The following is a 22,717-nucleotide window of genomic DNA, read 5'->3' on the forward strand; positions in this document are numbered from 1 at the left end:
AGGGGAGTTGCCATTGGAGATGTGTGTGATGGGCTGCATTAGTCAGGGTTCCCTGGAGAAACAGACCAATAAGAGATTATCTCGCTATGTCTGTCTGTCTGTCTATCTCTCTATCTCTCTATCTATCTCCCTATCTCTCTCTCTATCTATCTATCTACCTACCTACCTACCTATCCTATCATTTTTATTCATTATATGAAATTGGCTCAATAAACTATGGAGGCAAGAAAGTCCCTCATCTGCAGAGCTGATGTCACGGTTTGGGGACCATCAGGCAACTGAATTCTCTTTTCCTCAGGGGAGGACTGGCTTTTTGTTCTATTCAGACCTTCAGTGGATTGAATGAGGAGGACAATTTGCTCTACTTAGTCTACTGATTGAAGGGCTAATCTCATCCAAAAAAACACCCTCACAGAAACACTCAGAATAGTGCCTGGGAACCAAATATCTGGTCCAGCCAAGGTGACACCTAACATGTTATCTCAGCTGGCCTGGAACCATAGCTTGAGCTTCTCTTTGCTCTAGCAAGAATACACCTGGCAGAGTTCCCATTGCAATTCAGTGGGTTAAGAACCTGACAGAGTGTCCATGAGGATGTGGGTTTAATGCAGGGCCTTGCTCAGTGGGTTAAGGATCTGGTGTTGCCCTGGCTATAGCGTAGGCCTGCAGCTGCAGCTCCAATTCAATCCCTAGCCTGGGAGCATCCATATGCTATAGTTTCGGCTGTAGGGAGAACAAGAAGAATGCATATGTAAGAAGAATGCATTCTGTACAGCAGAAATTGGCACAACATTGCAAATCAACTGTACTTAAAAAAAAGTATACACTTGGCTTCTGACTAGCTTCTGACTATGCTTCACAGGAGAGAGCTCACAGGTTATTTTCTTAACCCTTCCTCAAGAAAACTATAAATGCTGCCTAGCATATCAAATATAGATGGTTAAGGGTACTGGGGAGCAATGTGGAAGCATGAGTTAAGGGTGGGGAGAAGGTTCCAGAGAAAAGGGAAATGCATTTCAGTGAAGCTTGAATAGTGTCACTAGGCTGGGGAAACAAAAATAGGAGTTCAGAACCAGCAAGAAGTTAGAGCAAATTCCTAAGTATCAAATTCCCAGGGAATAGAGAATCACAAGGAAATGAATCTGATGTCCTGTATACAATTTCCCTCCAAGGAATTTTCTGACTCCTAAGTGGTGAATGCCTTGGGATAAGATATTGAATAATCGTGCAAAATTCACCTACTAAAATAATAGAGATTTTAGCAGGCTCATAGGACTCAGAAGACGAAAATCGGTGTATGAACGTGTGAGGGGGGAGGGACTCTGGAAAACAGCCCAGGTTTTCAGTTGAGACCTCCTCACTGCTACATCATGGGGGGAGGGAGAAGGCCAAATAAATCAGCCCTCAAAAGAGACCAAAACTCAGCCTTGACTAATAAAATAATCAAGGGACTCTTTCTATACTTTATCTGCCTGAGAGAAGAAAATCAAATCTCCTCTTGAGGAAGGAAATAGTCAAAGCTGCATAATTCTTTTTTTTTTTTTTTGTCTTTTTAGGACTGCACCTGTGGCATGTGGAGGTTCCCAGGCTAGGGGTCCAATTGGAGCTGTAGTCACCGGCCTATGCCATAGCCACAGTAATTCAGGATCCAAGTTGCATCTATGACCTACACCACGGCTCATGGCAATGCCGGATCCTTAACCCACTGAGCAAGGCCAGGGATTGGACCCGCATCCTCATGCATGCTAGTCGGGTTCATTAACTGCTGAGCCATGATGGGAACTCCAAAGCTTCATAATTCTTGATACACATTGTCTGGCATAAAAAATGACTGGGCATATCAAATAACAGAAAAAAAAACCCTGAAAACTAAGAGAGAAATAGATACTAAATATTCACAGGTATCTAGATATTGGCATTATCAAACAGACTTCAACCATGATTATTTTATATTAATAAATAGATGAAAAGAATTTCACAGAGAAATGAAATCCATAAAAAGAGTCAAATCAAAATTTTAGTGCTAAAAATTTAAAGTAACTGAAATTAAATAAAGAATCTAGAAAACATGGACAACTTTAAAGCGCTCAGCTCTGTTCTTGGCTGGAGTGAAGGGAAAAGAACATTTATGCCCATTTTCACGGATTCTATAAAACTCAAAGAAATTTGAAGTGGCCTTAATGATATTTCCCATACAGGGTCCTATGTATTTGTGTAGGCTTTACCTGGCCAGAGGTTTGGTCCCAACATTTGAAGCCTGTACACCTGCAAGCCGGAGACAAAATAAATGTACCTGGGACACTGCTACACTTGCAGAGATGTGGCATTACAGAGATGATTCAAGACTCACAGGTCTTCACAGGATCTTTAAAAAGATAAGTTTTAGGTAGCTGTTGACCTACTTGAAAATGACAAGTTTCTTCTAGATGGTTAAAAGTTCAGTTTGGAGTATAAATACATCTGGAACCGCCACTTGGAGGGAACCTTAATTCACAGATGATTGAAAACAGTTTAGGAAGAGAGGGAAGAAGCAACAGTGAATGATGACTAAAAATGATATTTTCTAGAGGAAACCCACAGCGCTCTCACCCCTGTGTCTCAGCCTCTGCAGTCTCATCCTGATCCCTGGTCCAGTGGTTCCCTTGGCGTGCCACACTGTCATAGCAAATATCCCTGTGGCAACAGTGGTCTCGCCCTCCGGATGAAATCTTTCATGCCTGTGGAAGGCCCCTGAAGGCACTACATTCACACCTTTGGGTTTTGAAGATATGCTCCCTGCATGGTTTCACTAGGAGGGCTCATGTCTGACACCCGGACCAGTGGCTGCTTAGGGAATTTGGACCTCCCCTAGAACTAAGCAAGGCTCTGTGGGAACAAAGGGCAGCTTTGAGGGCTGGGGCAACCAAAAGAAGAGGGTGGGGGTAAAACAAGTGTTCACTGAGCACTTACTGTATACCGGATGCTCAATGCTTCACACTTATAACCGCATTTGATTTTTGCAATTCTGTACACTGGGTTTTATATTTTCCATTTTGCAGAAGAGGCTAAGGCACGGAGGAGTTAAGCAACATGGCCAAGTTTGTCCGACCATGGGAGGTGGCAAGAATTCACTCCTGTTTGGAAGTTTGCCTCACCTGGTCTTCCAAGGAGACGGGAAAAAAAAAAAAGAAAAAAGAAAAAAAAAGAAAGCATGTTGTCTGCCCAGCTTGAAAGGGAATAAGTTCCCTCCCACTAACCCCCCCCACCCTGACCCCAACAGACTTCGAATACTTTGTGCACCAGGCTGTTTCCTTCCCCACCTGAGTCTTTGCCTCAAAATTCCATCATGTGGCATAACTCCCCCGTCACAGCATTGAGTTACCAAATGCGCTTTGCTGCTCATTCCTTGTTGGTTCCTGACTCAGGAAAAGGCTCCAAACAGATGAATGGGCACATCTCTGCCCTCCACCTGTGCTTCTGGGTCTTTCCTTGTACAGTTTTCCCCAAACACTCCTGCTCATAGGGCTTCTCCCCTTTCTTCCCTCCTCCAACCTAGAGGGTCAGGTCCTTGCAGTGGGCTAGCAAATCATGCCTCAGTTTCCCCACCTGAAAGATGGAGACATAGCAGAACTACTTCTCATGATTTTGGGGGGCAAGTACTAAGTCAACTGCCTATAATGGTGTCTAGTCCATAGTAAATGCACAGAGACCAGTAGGCATGTCTCACTCCCTCAAACACAGTGTATTTCTCAAAGAGGTGCTGGACACAGAGGAGACTTGAAGGGTTGGTCAATGGTTCTGTGATCACCATGCCTGGGCCAGAGCAGAGAGTCAATAAATATCTCTAGGCCATTCACCGCCTTGGTTTCAATTACGTGCCCTTTTCCAGAAGAGAGAACAAGGTTCGACTTGTAGTTTCCATTTGTGGGAAGGATGAAAGGGAGCACATTACAGCCTTCAGCTGAAATCCAGCCTCATCACCCAGTGCTCTGCTTGGTCACCATCCAAGGTCCAGCTGCTCTTTTCCGTGTATCATGGGTCACTTTCCTGTGTGTCTTCTTGTCCAGAGAGAACTCATCCTTACTGCTCTCTCTCTCGTGCATACTTTATTTACCCATTTTGTTTGCTGTTTGTTTCCCCCACTAGAATGTAAACCCCATGAGGGCAGGCATTATTGTCTGCTTCATTCACTGCTCTATTCCCAGTGCCTAATGGTGCCCTGCACATAGCAGGTGTTCAGTAAATCTGTGCTGATGCAGTGAACGTGTGTCCCAACAGCCCTGCATGTAGTCTATGTGATGGCTACCTGCACACTTTAGTCTAAGTACTTGTTCAATGTGCATCTCCCCTGCAAGTCTGTGAGTCCCATGAAGATGGGACTTGTGTCTGTCAGCTTGCCCACTCCACTCTCAGAATCTTCCAGAATGCCTGATAGAAATTTTCAACTTAGGAACCTCTCCCCTTAATATCTCTGACTTGCATGACCCCAGGAAAATCAGCCACTTATTTCTGCAGGAGCCAATTCCACTGTTGGAGAGGATTTTGGCAGCTCTTCAAGCTTTTGAATAGAGCTCTTATTCAATTTTTAGTTCAAAGCAACAGCAAGGTTTTGTGCCTGGCAGGTTGCCAGGACATGGGGCAAGCCTCCTGAGATCCTCTCCTTTTTAATAAGAGAAGTGGGGTCCATAGACCCAATAGGCAGGCACGGCAGGGTGGGGAGGGGGTGCAGAGGGCTAAAGAGGGCTGTTTGGACATGGGGTTGTGTGTGCTGGCAGCCTGGTGGAGGAGAGGGTGGATGGGCCAGGACAGGGCAAGTGGTAGGGGTGGACCTCCCAGGGTAGAGCTTTTCTGGCTGCCCCCTAACCCTACTGGTCTTATCCATGTCCTTCTGGCCTCACCCTACTGGTCTTGTCCAAGCCCAGTTTGTCAGAGGATTTTCCAATCACCATTTTGTCCATATACACATCTGCTCATGCTGGCCTCCAGCAACTCCCTACTGTAAACAGGACAAAGTCTGCAGCCCTTATCCCAACATTGAAAACCTCCAACCTTTTACCTCTGAATCCTTCTCCAGCATGAACTTCTGCTGTGATCCTACATGGACTTTTTATTGCTGCAAAACTGGTCTTCCCTTGTTTTCTCAGGACATTCCTTTTTCCTTCTTTTCCCAGTGGCCTTTGCCCAGAGTGTGTCTCCTCCACCTCCCCCAGACCACCTCTCCCTTCTTCCCTTTATTTAAGGCTTCCCTGGTTTTCAAGATCCAACTCAAGTCTTACCTCCTCAGGGTGGAGGTGGAGGAGTTATACTACTTTCCTTTTGGGTGTGGCTTCTTTCTAGACATGTACCACCCACAGCCACACTCTAGTTCTTGGCAACTACTTCATTGTGGGGACAGATATTATTACATGCATGGTATGTACGTACAACTAAGTTGGGCATTTCTGAGTTCCCCCACTATTTCCCAACAGATGCCTTTTAAATACTGGATGGGGAGTTCCCATCGTGGTGCAGCAGAAACAAATCTGACTAGGAACCAAGAGGTTGCGGGTTTGATCACTGGCCTTGCTGTGGCTATGGCGTAGACCAGCAGCTGTAGCTCTGATTAGACCCCTAGCCTGGGAATCTCCACATGCTGTAGGAGCAGCCCTAAAAAAAAAAAAAATACTGGATGGGAACACTTGTGGGGGTGGGACTACTGATTTCTAAATGATGCATCATTGCATCTGAATACTGCCCCCAAATTCATCTCACTGACCAAGAGTTTGCCTTAAGCCCATTGTCCCACAAGGCCATGTTGACTCTTACACTTTCTTTGACCTTGGGGTTGTGCTTGGGCATTTGACCTCCATTTCTGAATCAGTCCATTATTGCATTGGCCCATCTTTGCACCCCCTTCTTTTCATAGAACATAGCTTAGAGCCCCTGCCTTGGCTTTAATCTCCTTTCAAGGTCCTGACATCTGGGCAATGGCATTTCAGGATGCCATCGCTTCACTGTACAGCTGAGATCAGCCACCGTGACGGGAGAGGCTTGCTTATTCCTCCCCATGTCCTTTGTGCCTTTTCCTAGGACCTTTACCCAAAGGATACTCAGGAAAGATCAGCATTGGTAGCAGAAGTGTTGGACCTCTCTGGGGATGTCATAACTGGAGGCTGTTCTCATCTTCAACTTTCTCATCACAGATTGAAAGGCACCAGATTGGAGGAGACTGGAGAGTGAATGGCTAACTGCTGCCCTGTGTGCTGCCCCCACTCTTGTAAGGACCCCGTCTCACTCTTCACAAAACCCAAGGTCAATTTTATTAGCATCTTTGCACACTGATTACCTGTACCGCACAGCAGCCCTGAGATGCAGGCTAGTGCTAACCCTCCTGTTTTTAGGAAGGGGATAAGACACCCCCTGGCCTCCCGTAATGGTCACCCTGCTGCTGGGTTGACGACTTTTCCCAGGAAGAGGAGGCTCTGGGTGGTCACCTCCCAAAGGAGCACCAGGAAAGGCCGGTTGAAGTGGGCATGTGGGGCCGATGTCGTGTTCAGAGACTGGGGTTGGGAGAGGAGGCCAGAGGCTGCCGCAGCCTCAGTGCCCCGCTCACTCATGTCCACTGCCGCCTTGTGGGACACCTGGAAGGAGAGAAGGGGACAGAGACAGCATCAGGGCACTTCCTTCAAGGGGACAGTTGCACCTTGTGTGGCACTAGGAAGACGGAGGCAGAATCACCCAATTCAGGCCCTGCCCACCAGGAAGCAACTCCAGCCTTTATTTCATTTCCCTCATTGCCCCATTTTCTCCACCTCCCTCGATTCCTGGGGTTCACCCTGACCGTGCTGTTTGCACTTGGACGGGGAGACAGATGGCCTGAGGAGGGCTGCGGGCTCCGGCGCATGTACTAGGCACAGCAAAAAACAATGACTTTTAGGAGCTTTTCCCAAGTACCTGGGCCCACCTGTCATTTTCTGCTAGAAGCTGTACTTGCCCTCTCTAAGCCTCAGTTTTCTCATCTTTAAAATGGCTTGCTCAGCCTAAATCAACAGTTTTCAAAATGAATTCAGTAGAACCAGGCTTTCTGATGTGCCAAGCTCTCTACTGGCCTCTGTGAAAAGAAGTCTGATTTTTTTCTACCTCTCTCTCCTTTATTTAATTAATTAATTTATTTATTTATTTTGCCATGGCAGTGCTATGTGGAAGTTCCTGGGCCAGGGATCAAACCCATACCACAGCAGCAACCTGAGCCACAGTGGTGACAATGCCAGATTCTTAACCTGCTAAGCCAGCAGGGAACTCTGAATTCTGTTTTTTTTTAAAACCTCATTTTCATGCAACTTCTTAGGGATTCTGAGGCTTCAAAAAACATTGAAAAACGTTGGTCTTAATCTCTTTCCTTTCTCGAAATATCTATGAAGAGATAAATCTAACATCTAAGGTCATTATGAAAGAAATTCTTTAAAAGACTAAATTATTTATTTTCCCTCTTGTTCATCTTCTGCACAAGGCTAAGGACATGTGTTCCAACATGCACAAACACGCGCGCGCACACACACACACACACACACACACTTCCCTGATCCTTGGTTTCACATTCCAGATCTCAGCTGGTCTTTCCCAAATCAAAGACAGTATACTTTCCTTATGAAATTTCTAGCAAAGACTCAACTGATAATTAACGACTCTATCTTAGGAAGACAACAGAAGAGTAGAGAAGGGTCTTTTCTGCCTACCCTCCTGTGGCAAATAGCATTATTCTTCACAAATATGAGCTCTCCCTTCCTGTAGGGTGTCCTTAGCCTTTGCCCATGCCCCTCCTGCAGGAGAACACAGGTGCATCCCATTGAGGGCAGTCTTGACTGTAGGACTTGCTTTAGTTAATGACGTGTGAGTGGCCTTGACAGAGACCACAAGTGTAGAAGCGTTAAGTGCCACTGCACATTTTCTCTGCTTTTTTCCCACTGCTATAAGAATGACATGCCCCAAACAGGCGCTTCTCTTTTAACCTACATTCTAGAAGGAAGAAGACATGTGAAGTGGATCTATAGCCAGATGATAGTGACATGCTTCTGAAATGTTACATGAACAGGAAATAAACCTCTGTTATGAAAAGGCACTGAGATTTGGTGGTCATTTGTTACTGCAACAAAGATGATGGATACACTTCCTGTTCATGCCCTCTACTCCCTCCAGCTATAACAAGGGCAGGTAGAGTTTGCTGCCTGCCCTCTGAGGGAATTTAAAGGACAAAACCAAGGATAGTCCCACATCTGGGAAATTCTGACCCCGTGGATGAGCGTCTTCTCTATTCAAGATTCTGAAGAATATGAAGGTCTGGAAGAAATGGGTGGGGGTGGAAAGGAAGATGCTTATGAAAAGAAGCATTAAAGACTGTGGTGTTAAGGAATCAGAGCAGAACAAAAGGGGAACTTGACTTTCAAATGCACCTTATGTCAAAGGAGAGAAGATGCCCCTCCCCCAACCCCCCAAACACACGTCCCCGGTCACCAGCTTACCCTGGAGACGGTTCTGTTGAGCTGCCCAGTGATTCCTGATAAGTCAGCTTCTAAGCTGAATAAGTTGGTGAGACCAATACGGGGAAGTATCTCCTCCAGGTTGTATGTTCCAGAAATGGAAAACCTTGGCAAATGCAAATCCAACAGGCTGGGGAGAGAATCAGATGGAGGAAGTGCTGTCTCATTATATGTGCTTCTCTTGCCCTGTCTTGGCAGCCCGAGCTTTGGGGGGGAGATGTGTTTCCCCGAGTGGAGGGACTACATCTTTTCCCAATGCCACTTGCTATGCCAGAACATTCCATGATCCAGAGCCTCCTCCTCCTCAGAAGTCACAGAGTGTCTACGCTGGATCTGAGAGGACTCCTGGCACAGCCATCGGTCCTCATCTTCATCACCTTTACGGAGGGTTTTCTAGGAGCCACACCCTGGACTAAGTCTCCAGGGCTTCACTGATTGAAGCCACGTAGCAATCACAGAAGGTAAATACTGCTAACGTGGTCCCACCTCCATAGCTAATACATCAGCAGGTTCTGTTGGCTCAGCTTCTGAACTGTATCCTAAATCCATCTCCTGGCAGTGCCTAATGGAAGCTATACCATCCCTCACCTGTCTGAGCTTCAGGGGATGTCGGAGAGCTAATGAGAGATCACACATGTAAAATGTGGGCACAAATCAATAAAGTGACTCTTCCTATGTTACTGGCACGCCCCGGCCATCAGATGCCATATGCCTTTGTATTCTATTCACAAGTTTCTTTTGACCCAGAGGAAATCTGTCCCTTTCTTCCTGGGATGTTTCTTCTCTGGAATTATTGATTGACAGATGCCAGGACACCTGCAAGCTTGGTTAGTTCATAGGCAGCTTGGAAACTTCTACTTCTAAGGAAATCAGATGAGAGACCCTAATTCAGATTAGAGTATCTTTACCTGTTTAACTCCTGGGCCAGTATGAGGATCCAGATGTCTAATCCAAGTGGGGGGTAAGTTGGAAGTCAGGAGATGAACCGTGAAAAGGAGAAAATGAAAGTGGAGAACAGAAAACAGGGCCATCTCACCTTGGCCTACTTGACACAATTTGCACCCAGGCAGCTCTTGGATGGGCAGGCCCACCATGGAGGGGGGTTTGAGTACAGTCTGGCTGACGGGTGTCTTGCAGAGAGCCCAACACAGACTGGGTGTTCAATCAGTGTGAATGAAGAAATGGAGTTACAGGAAAGGTGATTCCCCAGGGCAAACTAGCCTTCCTTGCAGCTGAACAGAGGGAAACTGGCAGTCTGAATTTTCCATGTCTGAAAGCCCATTAAAATGCTGCCACGGTATCTTAACTCTCTGGCACAAGAAATACTATCAGGGAGCATCTGAGATTTGGAAAAATAACTTGGGTTGGTTTTGTTTTTTGAAGGTCAAAGTGGGAGGTCAAAACACACCCTCCCTGGAGTTCCCATTGTGGCTCATCGGGTTAAGTATCCATGAGGAAGCCAGTTCAATCCCTGGCCTTGCTTGCTCGCTCGCTCACTCAGTGAGTTAAGGACCTGGTATTGCTGTGGCTGTGGTATAGGCTGGCAGCTGCAGTTCCAATTCGACCCCTAGCCTGAGAACTTCTATATGCTGCAGGTGTGGCCCTAAAACAAACAAACAACAAAACAAAACAACTCCCCCCCAAAAAATCAGATCCCTCCTAAGAGAAAAATCTACTGATCTAGAAGATTCTGTAGTACTTCCTCTTGTGATGGGGGAAGGAGCAGGTTCATCCCAAGAGAGCTTGAGTATGTGGAGCTGGAATCAGAAACTTACCAGAGCTATGTAGATTCACAGATACCAGCAATAACACTTTTTTTTTTTTTTTGGTTTTTTTAGGGCCACACCCACGGCATATGGAGGTTCCTAGACTAGGGGGCAGATCAGAGCTGTAACCACTGGCCTACGCCAGAGCCACAGCAACATGGGTAAGCTTGGTTAAGCTGTGTCTGCGACCTACACCACAGCTCACGGAACACCGGTTCCTTAACGCATTGAGTGAGGCCATGGATCGAACCCACATCCTCAAGGATGCTAGTAGGGTTCATTAACCACTGAGCCACGGTGGGAACTCCTCAGGGATAATACTTTTAATCCCAGCCTCTGTCCTTGACCTGTATCTCTTTTACTTGGCCCTGAATCTCTACCCAAACACAAAACATCCTTTCTCTAGTCTTAGTACCTCAATGTCATTGCGATGCTGGGAGAAGGCTCCTGTGGGCACGAAGGTGACTGATGCCTTCTGGATGGATTAAAAATGACCCTCAAGAAGTTTGGTCTATACCCCCTCCTTTTGAGGCTAGTAGGTTCCGTGAATGCTCTGATCAATAGCACATGGCATAGATGATGCTGGCAAATTTCTGAGCCTAGACCTTAAGTGAGAGGGAGCCTTCACTTCCCATCTTTTGAAAGGCTCCTTCTTGGAGACCTGAGCTGCCATATTACAATATCAATTGTACCGACCTACAGTGCAAAAGCTGAAGCTAGCCTCATGGAGATGCTGCACAGAGAGAGAAATGCCTGCTAAGTCCTTAGCGCACCCAGCCAGCCAGCCTAGGCTCTAGATATCTGCATGGAGGAGACTTCTATGCTCCACCTTCAGCCACCATCTAACGTTAGCACATGAGGACTGCAAGTGAGAAGTGCCCAGCTGAGCCTAGTCCACCCACGGAATCAAGACAGATCACAGATGAGTTTTTTCCCCCCAGTTTGGGGTGTTTTGTGCTCCAGCAAGGGGTAATTAGTACTCGGGACCATATTTTACCCCAGAGTGTCTCATAAAGGACAATATGCCCCAAGAATGGGTTATCTGGAGTATGAGGTCTAAGGAAACCAGAAAAGGCTGAAACCATTGTGAGAAAACCACAAACTGAAAACACAGTGAGATGGATGAGAGTAGGCAGGGAGCCCATAAAACTGGCAATTGGCACTTTGATTTTTACAGTGTTTTTCTTGGCATTTAATTTCTTTAAGAAATGTTTTCATTAAAAAGAGGCACTCCTAAGACAACCACGGCTCTGTGGGAGTCATAATTATTCTTAATAATTGTCCTGGATCTGATTTGTTGCCTACACTTAACTACCTTCTGGTTGTAAACTATTCTTTGGAGAAAAAGAGAAGAGGGAAGGAGGTTGGGCAGAAAGCCCTCTGGGAGGGGATAAGGATGATTAACGATGGCTGAGCACTGCTCATGCACCTGCTACCGCTCTCAGAGTCTCCATATGTTAACTCAATTAATCCTCCAAGCACCCCGATGTGGCGGTTACTATGACCCCATTTTACCTTTGAGGAAATCTGAGGCCCAAGGGGTAAGAATTGCTATAGATCACACGGCTGGTTAAATGGCAAGCCAGTGAGCCAAGCCAGGGCTTGGGGTCTTGCAAATGGGGTTGATTGAGACCTGTTTGGATCCCTTTTTAAAAAAAATTTTTTTTTTTAGGCCCACACCTGTGGCATGTGGAGGTTCCCAGGTTAGGGGTTTAATCAGAGCTGCAGCCGCAGGCCTACACCACAGCCACAGAATGCCAGATCTGAGCTGCATTTGAGATGTACACCACAGCTCATGGCAACGCCGGATCCCCAACCCAATGAGAAAGGCCAGGGATCAAACTTATGTCCTCAAGGATACTAGTCAGATTTGTTTCCGCTGTGCCACCATGGGATTCCTGGATTCCTTTTTGTCTTTTTTTTTTGTCTTTTTAGGGCTGTGTCCATGGCATAGACCCCAGGCTAGGGGTCTAATTGGAACTACAGCTGCTGGCCTACACCACAGCCATAGCAATGCCAGATCCGAGCTGTGTCTGCAACCTATACCACAGCTCACAGCAATGTCAGATCTTTAACCCACTGAATGAGGCCAGGGATCGAACCCGCAACCTCATGGTTCCTAGTCAGATTCGTTACCCACTGCGCCACGACGGGAACTCCAACTCCTGGATTCTTAAACCAAGTTGGCCAGAGTCCTTCTGCTCACCTGGGCAGGAGCAATTGATCCCATTTCCTCAGGGTCTCCGGCTGCAGAGCGGCCTCCACCTGTGCCATTTTCCCGGGGTCAGGGAGGATGAGCAAGGCCTGGGCGTTTCCACTGTATTCTATCTGGAGGACGGTGCAGGCCACCTCATGGTCGTAGAGGAATCTGTGCATTTCCTTTTGGCGCATCATGGGGACTCGGAGAGAGGTCCGCTCATCCACAAAGAAGCTCTCTTGCTTCTGGGTCTGGTAGGGATTGAAAGGATGCTTCCACTTGGCTTAGGACACAAAACCCACAAAACCATGAGAACACACTCTAAGAGAGCGAGTCTTGGGGTTCCTACATTAAACCCCACTGTTGAGAAATGGGGAACCTGTCATAGCCTTGCCCATGTGTGTAGCATCTTCTCTTTTTCTACCTACAATCTGCACCCACAACCACCTCCTGAACACACTGGTCTTGGTGATAAGAGGAGGGGGCTGGCTCCTCCTCTCCCTCACGCCCCCACCCAGGGAGTGTCCAGGTGTTGCTGATTCTGTCTCCAGAGCCACACTTCATTTGAGGCCACCATCTTACTTGGAACCATTTCACGAACTTTCTAACTTGTCTCTGTTCTACAAACTATTTTCCAAATTGTAGCCGGACTGAGCTTTCTAAAATAGATGTGATCATGTCACTTTACTGCTTCAAACTTTGTGGTGATTCTGGGATCCTATAGATAATGTCTATGGTTCTCGACCTCAACATAGGCCCTGATTACCTTTTTATTGAAACACTTTTTTTTGGGGGGGGGTATATGGAAGTTCCTGGGCTAGGGGCTGAACTGGAGCTACAGCTGTTGGCCACAGCCACAGCAAAGCCAGATCCGAGCTGTGTCTGAGACCTATGCCACAGCCTATGGCAACGTCAATCCTTAACCCGCTGAGTGAGGCAGGAATCAAACCCACATCCTCATGGATACGAGTCAGATTTGTAACCTGCTGAGCCACAGCGGGAATTCCTTATTGCAACTCTTAGCACTCCCACGTAGGCATGTCCCTATTGTGTTCTATGTTCTAGTCCAACTTAATTTGTTTTTCCTCTTGAAAATGCAGTGGTAATTCTGTTCCTTGAACCTTTGCTCTTACTGTGTTTTTAGCCTAAATCCTCTTCTGTCCACCTCTTCCACAGCCTCTTTGCCTAAGTCCAACTCCTCCCGTATGTCTCAGCTGAGATGCCTTCTCTTCCAGGAAGCCTTCCCTCACCCCTTGGGTCTGGAAAGTCATAACTTTTAAGAGTTCCAGGGCACCCATTCCTACCCAAGTAGAGTGTCACTTTCCCACTGAGTTGCACCTCTGTTCTTACTTACTGACAACTCACATGGGACTGTGGGTTACCCAACAGTGGGAGAATACTGTCTTATTCATAGATTTACACAAGAGACTAGCAAAGTCCCTGTAATGGAGTCAGTATTTAAGTATGGTTTTGAATGAATGAATAACATTCCCAGAGGCCTTAAATATGAGACCAAAGTTTAATCTGAAGTTACTAATTCAGCAAACATTTAAAACATGCTTGACCCTGTATCAGACTCTGAAGAATCAGTGATGACTCAGACTCATGCTCTCGAGACTTCTGTTAAGTATCACAGGCTAAATTAAAGCTGAAAAAAAAAAAACCTTGCTGTTTCTGCTTAAACACTTAGAAAAGCTGGATAAAACAGTGGGTAAGTTACTAATACACAAATAAATAAAATACGAAATATAAAAGCTAAATTTAAAAAAAATTAGCTGATTTCAAAAATAAGAAGCAAAGCTCCCAGATACAAATCAGGACTACATATCTCTGGTTTGAGCTGAGGTCATCTGGCTCACAGGTTATCAGAATAAGATATAGCACTTAGGGGTGGTGTTTAATGTCTTCTTCAGGGAAATAAATAAAATTCAGGCCCATATGTGGAAATGATATTTTTTATCTTTGCAAATAGAATCTATAAGAGGCAATTTCTTCCCCATTTGGGAAGTCTGAATTGAAAAACTCTGCCCAGCCGCCAGGTGATGGGATGGGACAAGTCACCAGATTTCCAGGCAAGGGGAAAGAGTCACCTACTCCATGTTTTTTGTTCTCATTACTCATTTGGTGCAGGAATTTCCTGACCTAGAAATTACTATAGAACCAGTGAATCCAAAAGGACTAGACCAGAGGCAAATGTGACCTTGTCCTCTAGAGACTGGTCTACAACAGGCCAAAAGAAACTTGCACAAAAAGATCATTTTTACTGAAAATGAGCACAAAGCAAAAAATTTCAATCCTCTCTTGAGGAAGTATCAGTAGGGGCCACAAAACCAAGAATTCATAGTTCAGGATACCCAGATAATAGAGTAATTTGAGAGTTTTTTTTTTTTTTTAAGGTGTATAAAAAATGGAAAAAATAAATTCATAAGAACTGGTCATTATGATATTCTGGGTTTTTTTGTTTTGTTTTGTTTTGATTTTTAGGGCTGCACCTGCATCATACTGAAATTCCCAGGCTAGGGGTTGAATCAGAGCTGTAGCCGCCGGTCTACACCACAACCACAGCAATGCCAGATCCAAGCTACATCTGAAACCTATGACATAGCTCAGAGCAATGCTGGATCCTTAACCCACTGAGTGGGGCCAGGGATCAAACCCACATCCTTATGGTTACTAGTAGGGCTCATTACCACTGAGCCACAACAGGAACTTCCTGGTCATTATGATAAAATAATAGCTGGACTTGAGAAAAAATAATAATTCTTTAACATTTTTTTTTGTCTTTTTTTTTTTGCTATTTCTTGGGCCACTCCCGCGGCATATGGAGGTTCCCAGGCTAGGGGTCCAATCGGAGCTGTAGCTGCCAGCCTACGCCAGAGCCACAGCAATGCGGGATCCCAGCCGTGTCTGCAACCTACACCACAGCTCACAGCAACGCCGGATCGTTAACCCACTGAGCAAGGGCAGGGACCGAACCCGCAACCTCATGGTTCCTAGTCGGATTCGTTAACCACTGCGCCATGACGGGAACTCCAAGAAAAAATAATAATTCTTAAAGTGGAAGCATAGTCAATGAAAATGAATTCTCAGCAGGTTGGTTAAACAATAGATTAGACACGGCTTAAAAGAAAATTAATAAAAAGGAATCTAGAGCTGAAGAAATCACCCAGATGGCAGCACAAAGAGATAAAAAAATGTTTTCCTAGGAGCAGGAAATATAAAAGATGAGCCTAGAGTGTCTCGCAATGTCAGAAGGTAAGAGAGTAGTCAAAAAAAAAAAAAATCGGTAATGATAGGGGCATATTGAAAGACACAGGATTCAACTGAAAGAGTTCCCAGTGATGAAGGTTATATAATTTTGAGTAACAAAATTAAGTAGTATTGGATTATAATGCAAAGTTTAAAATAAATATCTATGAGTCCATAATTATGTAAATAAGTGATTGAATAAATAAATGTGGGAGAAAAGAAAAGTCTCCTATGCAGAAGAATTCCAAATAATTTGTATCGTTCCTCTTCTTTCAAGGAGAGGGAGCATCACTCGTGACTCCAAAAGTATGGGATGTTCACAGCGACTCCTTCCAAAGGGAACAGAACGAAAAGGGAGAAAAAAGATAACTTTACATGGGAGAAATCTGACAAGCAACATCTCAGCCAGGAGACCAGGGTCAGCATCAATAGCGATAAACATGTTGACATGATGTGACAAGAATGGTGTTTTACCTTTGCGGCCCTTTTCCCCAGGTGCCGTAACGCCAGTCTTAATTGTGGGGAAAAAATCAGGCCAATCCCAACTGTGGGACATTCTGCAAAATATCTAGCCAATACCCCTCAACACTGTCAAGGTCTTTAAAAGCAAGGAAAGTCTGAGAAACTGCCGCAGCAAAGAAGAGCCTCAATTAATAGGATGACTAGGAGTTCCCGTCGTGGCGCAGTGGTTAACGAATCCGACTAGGAACCATGAGGTTGCGGGTTCGGTCCCTGCCCTTGCTCAGTGGGTTAATGATCCGGCGTTGCCGTGAGCTGTGGTGTAGGTTGCAGACGCGGCTCGGATCCCGCGTTGCTGTGGCTCTGGAGTAGGCCGGTGGCTACAGCTCCAATTCAACCCCTAGCCTGGGAACCTCCATATGCCGCAGGAGCGGCCCAAGAAATAGCAAAAAGACAAAAAAAAAAAAAAAATAGGATGACTAAATGTAATATGGATCCATAATGGGATCCAGGAAGAGATAAAGAGAAACACAAAAATATTAGGGAAAAACCTAAAGAATAGACCATGAACTTGACTTAAACAAGAATTTAGATGCTCATTTTCCTAGTAGTATTTATCACTCTATATACTACTAATTCAGGAAATAACAGAGATGAAAAGAAATGAACCCCAAAGTGGGAAGAGTTCAATGCAACAGTCAAAATAAGCTATAGTTATAAGCTTACCTTATAAGTTAAGATGTGGTAATGACACTAAAAAATAAGTGCAAACTCATACATACAGTGTGATACCATTTGTGTAAAATGTTAAAACACAAAAACCGTATCACATATGATTTATGGATATATATTTTATGGGTTAACCATGTGGATCCACGGATGTGAAGGGTAAACCTGCCATACTGGTTGTCTCTGGGGAGGGATGGAAGAAGGGAAGTGGGGCCAGAGAAGGATTAAAAAGGAATTGAACTGTATCTGCAATATCATTTAAAAAAAATAAAAACCTGAAGTGAATGGTAAAATGTTCATATTTTTTAACTCTTGCTGGGGGCATGCATGGTGGTTTTAACATCAGTCTCTGCATATTTCTGTAGGTTTGCAAGGATAATATAAAAATAAAATATTTTTCTACAAAATGAATTATTCATAGAAAAGTGAGATGGAGTATAAATTGTATTTAGAGAATTAGGATAGGGAGTTCCTGTTGTGGCACAGTGGTTAATGAATCTGACTAGGAACCATGAGGTTGTGGGTTCAGTCCCTGGCCTTGCTTAGTGGGTTAATGATCCGGTGTTGCCGTGAACTGTGGTGGAGGTTGCAGACGTGGCTGGGACCCCGCATTGCTGTGGCTCTGCTGTAGGCCGGCGGCTGCAGCTCCGATTCAACCTCTAGTCTGGGAACCTCCATATGCCGTGGGAGCGGCCCTAGAAAAGGCAAAAAAAAAAAAGAATTAGGATAAAAATAGAACAGGAAAAATCATGTTAAGAGAAATCAAATATTGATAAATTAAGAAGTAACTGCCATTCCTTTGTGGCTCAGCGGGTTAAAGATCTAGTGTTATTGTCAGGACTTGGGTGGCTGTTGGGGGTATAGGTTCAGTTCCTGGCTCAGGAACTTCCACATGTTTAAGGCACCACCAAAAAAAAAAAAAAAAAAAAAAAGTAGTCATAAAGGAACATTATTTACACATGAGGAGGTAACTTCCAGAAGAAACAGCTACAGACTTCCAGGTAGGTGCCCCTATTTAGGGGCAGGGCTGGAGATGGACGAGGAGCATACATCTGCCCCAGGCAGCCCTTACCTTTGAAGAAGATATAATTCAAGAGAACCATGAGCGTGTCTTGGGCGAACTCCTCCAGGCAGTCCACCACCTGCCCGTAGGTTTGCTTTCTCAGGTAGTCATTAATCTGCCTCCTAGTTGTTCCAGAGTCCGTGAAGTTGGCAGAAAAAGCCAAAGCCCCATACACCTCCCTGATGTTGTCCAAAAAGTGCTGCTGAGGCTTTAGCTGCTTGTCCAGGAACAAGGAGTTGCCTACTTTCATTTCAAGTTTAGAGCTGGGCAGGCCAAGGGTGCGGATGAGGCTCTGAAAGCCCCGGTGGATGTCGGCTTCTGGGATCTCCGTGAGGTTGAAGCCGAGGCCCTCCAGGATCTGCGTCGGGGTGTCGGCCTGCGCCCCCAGGGAGAGCAGGGCCAGGGTGGAGGAGATGCTCACTGGGGAGAAGAAGATGTTTCCTGGGGTTTCGGCGGCCAGCTGCTTATACAAACGCAAAGCGAAGTCGGTGAGGGTGGGTGTGATTTTGTGGTAGGCGGGGCGGGCCCCTGAGAGCTGACGGCCAGGGGCTTCAGGCCCCCCCAGACTCTTAGATCCATGGGCAGGAAAGGGCTGACGGTGGACAGAGGCCAGGATCCCTGCTCCCAGCAGCCACAGCCGCGCTGGCCCCATCCTCTGAAAGCAAGATGTGGAACTCATCATTCTTTGTAAATAACTTCGTGGCATCCCGGCGTTTACCCAGTAAACCTCCCATCCAAACTGTATCTCCTGGAGGTGTCAGGGGGGGCGCTACAGAGGGTGAGGTGGGGGTGCGCAAGCGGGGCTGGGGACACTTTCCCCCAGGCTTCAGTCAGAGCAGCAGCCCCTTATCTGCTTCACATTGATTCGTAAGGTTTTGAGGCAATGACTCTAGGATACTAAAAACACACACTGACTTCCATGGTCTTTTCTCCCTGCCTTCCTCCCTGCATCCTTCTTCCCTCTTCTCCTCCTTGCTCCCTCCTCCTCCCTCCCCCTCCCCTCCTCCCTCTCCCTCCTTCCTTCCTCCTTTTTTCTGTCTCCTTTCCCGTCATTGTTTCAATCGTTTATTAATTTTCAAAGACTGGGGAGTCCCTCAATACTACAGAGCAAATGTTCGGACACCGTGTCATGAGTGCTGCTGGGCCTCCTTGCCCCCAAGTGTGGCCGCTAAGGACACTGTTTCCACCTGGAGGGGAGACGATGACGCTTGTAACTCCTGGGCCAGGACCTCCCAGGAGGAGGAGTGCCCTCTACGCTGGTGGTCTCCATCAGCTGGAGGGTGGGTAAATATGATGATCAGCCTTGGGGACCTTGTCAGTGGGGAGCAGCTCATGAGACTGAGGAGTGGCAAAGCCACAGGGTGGATGGAGAGAGAGGTCCGCTTTGTCTCCATCAATTCTGTTATCTCGAATACCTCCTGTCACGTGTAGGGGCTGAAACCTCTATCTTGAATGATGGAGAGGTTTAGGAAAGATACCTCTTATGGGTTGAATTGTGCCCCCCCCGCCCCATTCCTAGGTGGAGGTCCTAATCCCCAGTGTCTCCAAATGGCATCTTGTTTGGAAATAGTGTCACAGGGGTGTTGTTAGTTACCATGATGTCAGCACGGGCCCTAATCTAATATGACTGGTGTCCTTGTATAAGAAGGAAGTTCAGACACAGATATGCACACAAGGAAACGTCAGGTAAAGATGAAGCCAGCCATCAATCAAGGTGATGCTTCTACAAGCTGAGAAATGCCAAAGATGCCAGCAAACCCCCAGAAGCAGAGAGAGAGGGGCCGGGAACAGACTTTCCCTCAAAGCCTTAAAGGAACCAGCCTTGCCAACACCTTGATCTTGAACTTCTAGTTCTCAGAACTGTGAGAGTAAGTTTCTGTCCTTTAAGCCCCCACCCCTACCCCAACCCCAGTTTGTGGAGCTTTGTTATGGCGGCTCTAGCAAACCAGTATCTCCTGTGCTTTAAGTTAGAAAATTTGTGAGCCTTTGCATCACCCCTGGGGGTTCAAAGTGCTTCAGAGCAGGGAGGGTAGCTCCAGCTCCAGCGGAGGCGTTGGTATGGACCCTGCTTGTCTCTGCTCCCTCTGTCCCCTTTTCCTGTCAGGGTCTCCACACACACACATCCTGCGTCCTCACCGAGCACACTGGGACCTCCCACCCCCTGCCTGGCTGGCCTCGGTGAGGGGTCTTGTCCCCTTGCTCCCTTCCAAACTGACCCTTCCATTGTCCCATGCCACAGCAGCTGCCTACCGCTGACAGCCCCATCCTTGCTGTCCATCTGTGCTGCTAATGTTTGTGTCTTAATCAGCACTCTGAATACCTTGGTCCAAACCAGGGCCCTCTGGGTCCTTTACAAATGCCATGGTAGTGTGGGGGAGGTCATAGGTTTGCAGGTGGTTTATAGCAACTAGTGCCCTCAAGACCGCCCCCCCCCCAAACCCCCAAGGCCAGTTGTTAGAGAGGGAGGAATGTAGCCCCATCATCGGTTGTGTTGAAACACGTTTGCTGGGCAAAGTACTGCGGGCAGGTTCCCAAGGCCACGTCCTACCCCCCCGGCACTGCAGCTGGCAGGCCCTTGGAGCGGCAGTTTCCTTTCACAGTGGAGAACAGAGCACTTCAAAAATGGCTCTGTCCTTGGGGAAGGTAAGAACTACAGCTGTAATAAAGCAATATCTTTTTTATGGCTGAGTGGGATCCTGCTGTGTAGCACTGGGAACTCTGTCTAGTCACTTATGATGGACATGTAATGTGAGAAAAAAGAATGTATACATGTAAGTGTAACTGGGTCACTGTGCTGTACCGTAGAAAAAAATATACATACAAATCAATGATAAAAAAAAATGCAATTTCTGGTTTATTCTTTTTACCCCCATGAACTTACCACCACTTTCTACTTAAGGCACCCCAGGATGCCCAGATTTGCAGAAGATCTGTTTCCCAGAGCACAGAATTGTGAGTCAGGGAGTCAGGAGGCCTGGGGTGGAACCAAGGCTGTGCAGTCAAGTCACTGCGTGATACTGTGCCGAGGAAACTCTGAACTGCAGTGCTTTATTTGCAAAATGCAAATGGCAATGCCTGCCTCCCAGGGGTGGGGTTGCCTAAAGATTAAATACAATATAATATAATATGCACCATAATGTGCCCTAAACACCTGGCAGCGAGAGAGTATGCAATGTTATTTTTCACCCCTTCCCACCCAGGCTGGATGTAATTACACCCAACTGACGTCTTTATTCCCTTTCCCGAAAAATCCTGGAGGAAAATTAAGAGCTCCCTTAATTAATTAGAATATTCCTAGGTATTGTTTCTTTTGTGGTGGGGATATTAGATATATGGCATCTCTGGTTCCCAGTCAGACTTGCTCCCAAATGCAGGGGGAGGGGTGTGTGTGTGAAGGGGGGATGGCATTTTGAATCGCCTCAAAGACTGGAGAAGGAGGTGCTACTGCAGTTTAGTGGAAGAGAGATAGCACTTGAAACACCAGGACAGTCACAGGCAATGAAGAAGGTCCATCCCAAATGCCAGCAGTGCGCTAGTGGAGAAAGTCTTGCTTCGAGTCATGTAATTGAATCCTTATGAGAACCTTCAGACACGGGTAATATTCCCTCTGTTGTACCTTCGGGGAAACTGAGACTCAAGGTCAAGACAAACACCTGTTAAGTGGCTGGAGCATGATTCAAATTCCAGACAGACTCTGAGGCATCCCTCTTTCCTATAACAGCCTTTCCTAGTAAAATTGCTACCACAACCGGCATTAGCATTTTGCTTTGGGTTGTACTGTTCTGTGTTCTTGTCTAACTGCCAGAAATACTAGGAGTTCCTTTCTCCAAAATTTTAACGGGCAGTTTATAAAAATAGGTTATTTAAAACCTCAAGTTCCAGAGAGAGAGAGAGAGAGAGAAAGAGGCCACTGCCACCCCCGCCTTCATTTCGGACATGAGCGATGTACTCACAGCAAGGTCCCTGGGCTGGGGCCCTGGGTCTTCAGGACCACGTCGCCTCTTACCCACAGGAAAATAGTGTTTGATGATCGAGGCAGCCTCGTCAATATTTGTCAGGTCAATTCCTGGAACCGGTCTGAAGACAATGTGCAGCAAACAGGAAGTGACCTTTTTTTCAAAATACCTGGCCTGCCAGCCTGTCCTACAAACAGAGTGAATTGTGATTCTGGAACCAGCTCGGTTTGAGGATTGGCTCGTGTTGGTGATGACGGCAGTGGGGGTCATGATGCAGTGGCTGCTGATCCCTCACCAGTGTTTTGTATGTTCCAGGCAGCGTCCTTCATGAATCACTCAAACAATAAGAATGTGAGATGTTAACTAAACTTCCTGTGGTGATCATTTTACAATATGTGGAAATTGAACGGTCATGCTGTACACCTTAAACTTATATGGTGGTGGAAGTCAATTATTTCTCAAGAAAACTAGGGAAAAATAATGCAAAAGGCATGATCCTCTCTTACCGAGGGGAAACTGAGGCTCTGTAGCCCAATGACTGGCTCGAAGAATGGGTGGTGGGGCCACACTCAGGAGACACATCTGGATCCCCAGCTGAAGCCTTCGATACCGCACTAAACCATTCCAGTATTTTGCTAATGCTTTAAATAGCCAAAATCCATGTACAGAGAAAAGACTGGAAGATATTTCAGAAAATAGAGGAAAGTCATCTCTCTTGCCATAGCAAAATCCCTTAAAGTGGGATCATAGATTCTTTTTGAATTTATTTTTTATTAAGTTGATTTACAATGCTGTTCCAATTT

The 22,717-nt window shown here is 46.2% G+C and overlaps 1 protein-coding gene across 2 annotated transcripts; it reads right to left on the bottom strand.

Annotated features, from left to right (window-relative positions):
• Nucleotides 1-6,255: 6,255 nt before the first annotated feature.
• On the bottom strand, nt 6,256-22,048 carry SERPINA11 (serpin family A member 11). Of its 2 annotated transcripts, XM_084967053.1 has the most exons (6): nt 21,912-22,048; nt 17,968-18,613; nt 12,468-12,741; nt 9,404-9,440; nt 8,478-8,625; nt 6,256-6,599 (listed from the first exon to the last, which is right to left on the bottom strand). In XM_084967053.1, exons 2-5 carry the CDS (start codon nt 18,608-18,610, stop codon nt 8,521-8,523), a joined length of 1,059 nt encoding a protein of 352 aa, XP_084823179.1. In that variant the 5' UTR covers nt 18,611-18,613; nt 21,912-22,048; the 3' UTR covers nt 6,256-6,599; nt 8,478-8,520. The 2 variants fall into 2 exon arrangements, with proteins under 2 accessions (XP_084823179.1, XP_001928507.2); XM_001928472.8 differs by lacking the exon at nt 9,404-9,440.
• Nucleotides 22,049-22,717: the final 669 nt, after the last annotated feature.

Source organism: Sus scrofa, chromosome 7, assembly GCF_054392235.1.
Source record: "Sus scrofa isolate SSC_HxYL_T2T_F1_AM1 chromosome 7, Sscrofa_HxYL_maternal_Yorkshire_Landrace_v2.0, whole genome shotgun sequence".
NCBI lineage: Eukaryota > Metazoa > Chordata > Mammalia > Artiodactyla > Suidae > Sus > Sus scrofa.

What these genes read in the sequence shown, in the direction of transcription:
- SERPINA11 (XM_001928472.8), bottom strand. Translation starts at nt 18,610, where the DNA reads ATGGGGCCAGCGCGGCTGTGGCTGCTGGGAGCAGGGATCCTGGCCTCT. An exon ending in GAATTATATCTTCTTCAAAG is followed by an intron (nt 12,742 to 17,967) that starts GTAAGGGCTGCC and finishes TTGTGTCCTAAG; the next exon opens with CCAAGTGGAAGCATCCTTTC. An exon ending in GATCAATTGCTCCTGCCCAG is followed by an intron (nt 8,626 to 12,467) that starts GTGAGCAGAAGG and finishes TTCTCTCCCCAG; the next exon opens with CCTGTTGGATTTGCATTTGC.